Consider the following 7,882-nt stretch of genomic DNA (forward strand, 5'->3'; position numbering starts at 1 on the left):
CATTACAACATGCATACAGATTAAAGATTAAGAAAACTGGTAACAAATTCCTCCACTACAAATCAGTCTGATGCCACTTTTTACAGGGTTCCCGTTTACTAAGGCACTACCCAAAAGGCGCCACAAGAGGGCACTCCAACACAAGAGATGACCTATTTACACTGATGCACTTAGTAAACAGCCCCTACTTAGCCACTACATAATACAGTGATATTACAGTATACAAATTCACACAAATACTATGATTTGGCAGAAATACTATGACTGAGTAGTAATACTATAACTAGGGGTGTCAAATTATCGCGTTAATTGCGATTAATTAATTACAATGCTATTTAGCGCGTTATGTTTTTTAATCTCGTTAATCTAATTTTTAATCTCTTGACGTCATTGATTTTGTATGAGAGTTGCTATGTTATAAAATCCGTTTTTATGTGCTGGGCTCCTTGTGCTTGACTTGTTGGGGGTGGAGTCACGTCGTGAGGTCAAGGTGAGAAGTGGTGATTAGCTTACAGTGTGGATATGGAGGCGCATCTGAGAGTTGTTGGCCCAATGAACGGGAAATTTGTATTTCATAAACGCCCCGACGGCACCATTGACAAAGGTAAAGTGGTCTGCCTAGAGTGTAAGAAGGAGTTTGCTTACCACCGAAGCAGCTCAAGTTTGGCCTATCACCTCAACGCAAAGCACCCAGCCGCGAGTGCAGCAACAGCTAGCAGTGAAGACGTTAGCAATATAGCAAGCCAGAGCAAAGCTTTTCGCCAAACAAAACTAGAGAATACCCCTCGTATGAGCAAGTCTGCGACCGACAGGCTGACTAATGTTATTGCCAAGTGGATAGCGATGAACTGTAGGCCGATAAATATAGTAGAGGACGAAGGATTGACAGAGGTGTTGCAAATTGCGTCCAATGACCCGTCATACAAGCCGCCGTGCAGGACTACAGTAACGACCAAAATCAGCAAAATGTACGACGGCGAAAAGAAAAACAAACTTGAGATTTTGGCGGAGGATTCTCCCAACTGTGTTGCTATAACCGGAGATCACTGGACCTCAGCTGGCAACCACAGCTATTTTGGGGTGACTGGACACTTTATTGATAGTGAGTGGAACCTCAACTCATTTGCACTGACCGTCATGAGAACAGAAACCAGGCACTTTGCTGATAAATGCGCCGAACAGTTCCTCAAGGTAGCAAATGACTGGGGTATTGAAAACAAGATATCCACCATTGGCACAGACAGCGCAGCAAACATGCTGGCTGCTATGAGAGCACTTCCATATGAGCACATCGCCTGCAATGCTCACATTCTCCAGAGGACCATCACGGTATGTCTCGATAGCAGTGGTTTTGTCGGTGTACTGGCAAAGTGCCGCAAGATTGTTGGTCATTTTAAACAAAGCCCTGCGAGTACCACAGAACTTAACCAACAACAAGTAGCACTCGGAAAGAAGAGCGATCAACTTATACAGGATGTACCCACCAGGTGGAACTCGACTCCCGCAATGGTCTCACGCCTCCTATGTAACCGAGAGGCTGTCCAGGCTACGTTGGACCAACAGAACCACAGGTTGGTCTTGCCAACCGAAGCTGAGTGGGCGAAACTGCAGAGGCTGGAGCTCCTGCTTGAACCATGCAAGTAAGTTCAAATAAACACCTTCCCATTTTAATTATATAAACTACTGTTACATGTGTAAAATCAAAATTAATGAACATAACAAGGAACTTTTAAGGACAATTAAATTGGAAATCAGTTACACTTTGATTTAAATGAATCCAGCTAGGTTTATTTAGCAAACCTCTCCACCTCTGCAGGTATGTGACAGAGCTGCTGGGTGGTGAGGCCTACGTCTCTTGCTCTGTAGTGCTGCCTGCTTTTCGCCATCTGTACCGTGTCATGGACATTACTGATGATGATCCTGCCTACGTGGTGAAGTTCAAGAATGCCTTCCAGAAGGATCTGGCAGCACGACGAGCTAATGGCAACGAGATATGGTTCGAGGTGGCCACAGCATTGGATCCACGGTTTAAGGATTTGAAATGTCTTCCAAGAGAAAAGAGGGAACAGGTAGGACAATAAGGTTAAGCTGGACTAATGAGTCCAATTCATTATCAAATCAAACTTTTATTTATTATATGGAACACAAAGTTCTTTACAAGATTAAATAAAATAAAAAAAAAGCACTTAGTTTTAATCACAATCATTCATTCATTCATTCATTCATTCAGGTGTGGACCATTCTGGAGAATATGCTCCAGGCAGCAGAGCCCAGAAGAGCAGATAGTCTCCAGCCCTCCACAGAGGATGATGGACCAGCTCAGAAGAAGAGGAGGAGCGAACTCCTTCTGGGGTCTGACTCTGACTCAGAAGATGGAATTGAGTCTGGAGAGCTGCAGCGCTACAGAGCAGAACCCAGCATCAGTATTGATGACTGTCCCCTGCAGTGGTGGTATGCTCACTCAGGAGTCTATGAAAAGCTGTCAGTCCTAGCACAAAAGTACCTGGCCTCCCCAGCTACCTCTGTACCCTGTGAGAGACTCTTTAGCCTTGCAGGCCACATAGTGCAAAAGAAAAGGGCAGCCTTGCTTCCAGAAAATGTTACCAGGCTGGTGTGTCTTAGCGACTGGCTGAGGAAGAAGAAATGAGACACATGTGGTCAGCATAGCTGCTGTGTCATTTGTAGCCTACTAGAATAGATTGCTTGATGTTCAGCACTTTTTTTTTGTGATGGAAGAATACTTTGATGTGCTAACTTGCAGCACTGCAATGTCAGTTTTATTTTTCATTATCTGAAGCAGAGGAATTTCAGTGCTGTATTGCTCAGAAAAGAGCAACTCTGATGTGCTAACTTGCAGCACTTAATTTATTTGATTTTATTTGTATTTATTTTTCCACTTATTTTACAAAAGAATACAACAGTATGTAAATGGTTGCATCTGTTTAACGTTTGTTAAACAATAAATGACTTTATAAAGTCACTTTCTTTGTTATATCAGTCTTTTGGTCTGCCACAATAAGTTGAGGGCTTTCCTCAGCTATTTTTAGGTGAGATTAAAAAAGAGATTAATTAGATCAATTAATTAAAAATCATAATTAATTAATCTCTATTTTTTTTTAATCTCTTGACAGCACTAACTATAACATAACAGATTTCCTAAAAAAAACTATTAAATTGCAGTAATTCTATGACTTGGCAGAGATACTACGTTTTAGCACAAATACTATAACAACGCAGAAATACTATGACTTAGTAGTAATACTATAACATAACAGTTCAATGTTCTTGCACAAATACCACAATATGGCAGAAATACTATGTTTTAGCACAAATACTGTGATTTGGTATAAATACTATGATTTGGCACACATACTATATTCCGCAGATACACTATAACATAACAGATATTCTACAACTTAGTAGTAATACTATAACATAACAGAATTATTATTTGGGCACAAATACCACGATTTGGCAAAAATACTATGATTGGGTACAAATACTATGATTTGGCAATAATACTGCATTTTAACACAACTACTGAGATTTAATTGAAATACTATGATTTAGAAGAAATACTATTACTCCATACAAATACGATACTTTGGGACAAATACTATGTTTTGGTTCCAATACTATGATGTGCAACAAATACTATGATTTGGCACAAGTACTATGATTTAGTACAAATACTATGATTTGGCAGAAATACTATGACTTAGTAGTAATACTATAACATAACAGATTTCCTAAAAAAAACTATGAAATTGCATTAATTCTATGACTTGGCAGAGATACTACGTTTTAGCACAAATACTATAACAACGCAGAAATACTATGACTTAGTAGTAATACTATAACATAACAGTTCAATGTTCTTGCACAAATACCACAATATGGCAGAAATACTATGTTTTAGCAAAAATACTGTGATTTGGTGTAAATACTACGATTTGGCACACATACTATATTCCGCAGATACACTATAACATAACAGATATTCTACGACTTAGTAGTAATACTATAACATAACAGAATTATTAATTGGGCACAAATATCACGATTTGGCAAAAATACTATGATTGGGTACAAATACTATGATTTGGCAATAATACTGCATTTTAACACAACTACTGAGATTTGATTGAAATACTATGATTTAGAAGAAATACTATTACTCAATACAAATACGATGCTTTGGGACAAATACTATGTTTTGGTTCCAATACTATGATGTTCAACAAATACTATGATTTGGCACAAGTACTATGATTTAGTACAAATACTATGATTTGGCAGAAATACTATGCCTTAGTAGTAATACTATAACATAAGAGATATACTATGGTTTTGCAGACATACTATGTTTTTGCACAAATACCATGATTTGGCACAAATGCTATGATTTAGCAGAAATACTATGATTGGGTACAAATACTATGATTTGGCAATAATACTGCGTTTTAACAACAACTACTGAGATTTGATTGAAATACTATGATTTAGAAGAAATACTATGACTCCATACAAATACGATGCTTTGGCACAAATACTATGATTTGGCAGAAATACTATGACTTAGTAGTAATACTATAACATAACAGATTTCCTAAAAAAAACTATGAAATTGCAGTAATTCTATGACTTGGCAGAGATACTACGTTTTAGTACAAATACTATAACAATGCAGAAATACTATGACTTAGTAGTAATACTATAACATAACAGTTCAATGTTCTTGCACAAATACCACAATATGGCAGAAATACTATGTTTTACCACAAATACTGTGATTTGGTATAAATACTGCGATTTGGCACACACACTATGATTTGGCAGAAATACTATGCCTTAGTAGTAATACTATAACATAACAGATATACTATGGTTTTGCAGACATACTATGTTTTTGCACAAATACCATGATTTGGCACAAATGCTATGATTTAGCAGAAATACTATGATTGGGTATAAATACTATGATTTGGCACAAGTACTATGATTTAGTACAAATACTATGATTGGGCAGAAGTACCATGTTTCAGTACAAATACTATGATTTGGTAGGAATACTCTGGTTTAGCAGAAATACTGTAATTTGGCATAAATACTATAATTTGGGATAAATACTATGATTTGGCACATATAATATATTCAGCACATATATTATAAAATAACAGAAATGTTTGGCCCCAAAACCATGATTTTGCACAAATACCATGATTTTGCAAAAATACTATGAATTGGCAGAAATACTATGATTTAGCAGAAGTACTAAGATGTAGTAGAAGTACTTTGCTTTAGCAGAAATACTATGATTGAGGAGTAATACCTAAACATAGGAGAAATATTGATACACAGACACACATACACAGACAGTAAAGGGAACAGGAGCTGTGGAGAGTCTGGGCTTGGTATATGTAGGTCAGTTAAATTAGCTGCACCTGCTGTAGTCAGCCCTTACACACGCAGGCACAGAGAGAGGTGTGAGTTTTCTTCAGTGTATTTCTGACATTCAGGATTCCCCTCGAACAAATGGCCATAATTTCCTAACCGTAGAGGCTAGAACGGTCATTCAGGCATCGTTTTATTCAGAAGAGATGGGGGAATCTTCAGGTCTTCATAATTCAGAGATAAAACATAAATTATTAAAGATATATGACTTGTAATACACTGTAACTGAGTAGAGGCGAAGCAAAAACTGCCTTGACTTGCGCTCAAACAACCTTTGGTAACTCTAAATCTATATGGAGCATCAAAATCATTCTTTCACCGTAAGAAACAGCAGGCTTTGGTGAACAGTCATGGAAATTTTCAGGGCTCTGTGGAAATCCATCAAAAAGATATGACGAGAGAAAAAAGTGGTTCATTTCCAGAGATTGAAATCTGATGAAATCTGAGCGAGGGACAAATTTCCTACCCTCAAACAAGTCCAACTCATTTCAGAATGGTAATAGGTGAGAAAGAAATTCTTGAATTGTGAGCGTCAGGAGTGTCTGAACATATACGGGGACAAGCCTCATGTCTTAACTTCGCTTCGTTAAGGAGATATGACAATTTGAAAATGCCTCTCATTAGAGAAATCCAGCGGTGATTTTGAACAAACTCTCCATTGAGTTTATATGGAGAGTTTTCTGACTTTGTGTTACTCTGAGGAGATTTGCAAAATATCTATGAGTCCCACAACAATGATAGTGACATTTTCTGAAAGCCAGCAAAAATACCTACGTTTTGATGTATAATTTGTGGGGCTTGAGTGGAAATTGAGCGAGTAGAAAGAAGTTGTTTGGACATGAAGAGAAAATTCAAACAGTTTCACTGTCCCCTCTGAGTTAATTGCATAGCAACCATAGCAACGCATGTATTTTCTGAAAAATCACAATTTTGCAACTGAAAACTCAAAGAGGGATAAGATTAAAACGGTAGAAGATCTGAAAAAGCTGAATCATACAGGAATAGCCAAATCATTTGAGAACATTTTAAAGTTTGAATGGAGTTTCTAGGTGAAAGTATGAGGCAGTAGTTAAGTTTCAAAGACAAGAAAGTTTTAGCAGAATTGTGGAAGTTTCCCATTCATTTCAATGGGACAAATTAAAGGAAAAAAGTGTAATATTTTAAAAAGTATAATAGTAATAAACACCAAAAGTCATAGCCGGCATTAGCAGAAAGAGCAGAACAGTTTAGAGTTTGAACGGTGAAAATAGCACAAAAATTGTGGAAGTAGATCCACGGCAAAAAGTGTACGGAAACACCCGGAATAATAATAAAGAAGAAAGAGAAACAGGATCTCAATAGTGTGGATGCCTATTAAGGCATCCACACAACTATTTCCAGCAGTGCAATATGAGTCCTCAGCATCCCAGAAACGACACAAAGTCATAAAGTCAAAGATAACTTTTAAAAACACCAGTATAAGCTCATGAGGCCCTGATGGTAAAAAACTATATTTCCGCAAAATGACGTCACTTCCGGTTTCGGACAGGTCATGGCGGATATGCGATAGTTCACGCTGATGGACGTAGGAAGTGTTACGAACAGCTGATCAGATCGGCAAAGCTGTTTCTGGAATATTATGTTTTTGTTGCTGCAAGTGCTTTTTATGCAATGTTTGCAAAGCTTTTTGTGGAAGGAAACTGTGACCGAGGACAAGCTGATGGCATAAGATGTAAGAACAACTCCTCCGGTTTCATATGCAAAAAAAATTATTGCGCTAGCTTACATGGTTGCAGAGCTACCGGGATTTAAAAATAGTTGCGCAAAACGGAGCGTGCCCACTCTGACCGGCTTTAAAGGGTTAATAAGATAACCAGACATCGCCTCATCCTAGATGAATAACTTGATTGGCTTGTGTCTCTCGGTTCAGCCGTTTGATTGGCTCTTTGGGCGCATGGGTGGGGCCAACCATCGTCTTAGCTGATCAGAATTCTGTCATTGATTTGATTTTGCTTTTTAGCATCCCAAAGCATGCTGGGATGGGAGTAAGAGCCACATCCAGGACATGACATACGAGAAACACGTCACGTTGCACGTACTATTTAATCAGTTTTTTGCATATTGGACTGATTGATAAATGAAGTCATCCTTTTAGTTTGGATAAATGTGCATAGTAATACCTCGAGGACAGGATCTTTGGCAATCAGTTTGATTCCAGTTCTTGGTGCTTTGATGTGCAACAGTGCAGATCCATCAAACCGTTGGATATGTTTGGTCATGCAGCCACAAATACAGAGGTTTTATCGTTCGCTCTTCAGGCGGCGAGGCTTAAACACCAGCGTGACACCATCCAAACAAACAAGACAAGCTTTAATGTTCAGCACCAGATCTCAAACCTCTGCCCCCTGCAGGCAGTTTGAAGGACCATCAAATAGGAAAAAAACAAAGC

General features: G+C 38.1%; 1 protein-coding gene across 1 annotated transcript; it reads left to right on the forward strand.

The window, feature by feature from the left end:
- The first annotated feature begins 506 nt into the window (after positions 1-506).
- Positions 507-2,740, forward strand: LOC146664354 (E3 SUMO-protein ligase ZBED1-like). The gene is made up of 3 exons (XM_085417193.1): positions 507-1,640; positions 1,817-2,069; positions 2,231-2,740. The coding sequence occupies exons 1-3, from the start codon at positions 523-525 to the stop codon at positions 2,645-2,647; spliced, it is 1,788 nt and encodes a 595-aa protein (XP_085273319.1). The 5' UTR covers positions 507-522; the 3' UTR covers positions 2,648-2,740.
- The last annotated feature ends 5,142 nt before the right edge of the window (positions 2,741-7,882 follow it).

Source organism: Rhamphochromis longiceps, linkage group LG8 (assembly GCF_057381845.1).
Source record: "Rhamphochromis longiceps isolate RC_006_pf linkage group LG8, R_longiceps_female_GT1.1, whole genome shotgun sequence".
NCBI lineage: Eukaryota > Metazoa > Chordata > Actinopteri > Cichliformes > Cichlidae > Rhamphochromis > Rhamphochromis longiceps.

Bases quoted from the DNA above. Each gene is read 5' to 3' on its own strand.
- LOC146664354 (XM_085417193.1), top strand. From the start codon at position 523: ATGGAGGCGCATCTGAGAGTTGTTGGCCCAATGAACGGGAAATTTGTA. The intron at 1,641-1,816 runs GTAAGTTCAAAT...CCACCTCTGCAG, and splicing joins CTCCTGCTTGAACCATGCAA to GTATGTGACAGAGCTGCTGG. The intron at 2,070-2,230 runs GTAGGACAATAA...TCATTCATTCAG, and splicing joins CAAGAGAAAAGAGGGAACAG to GTGTGGACCATTCTGGAGAA.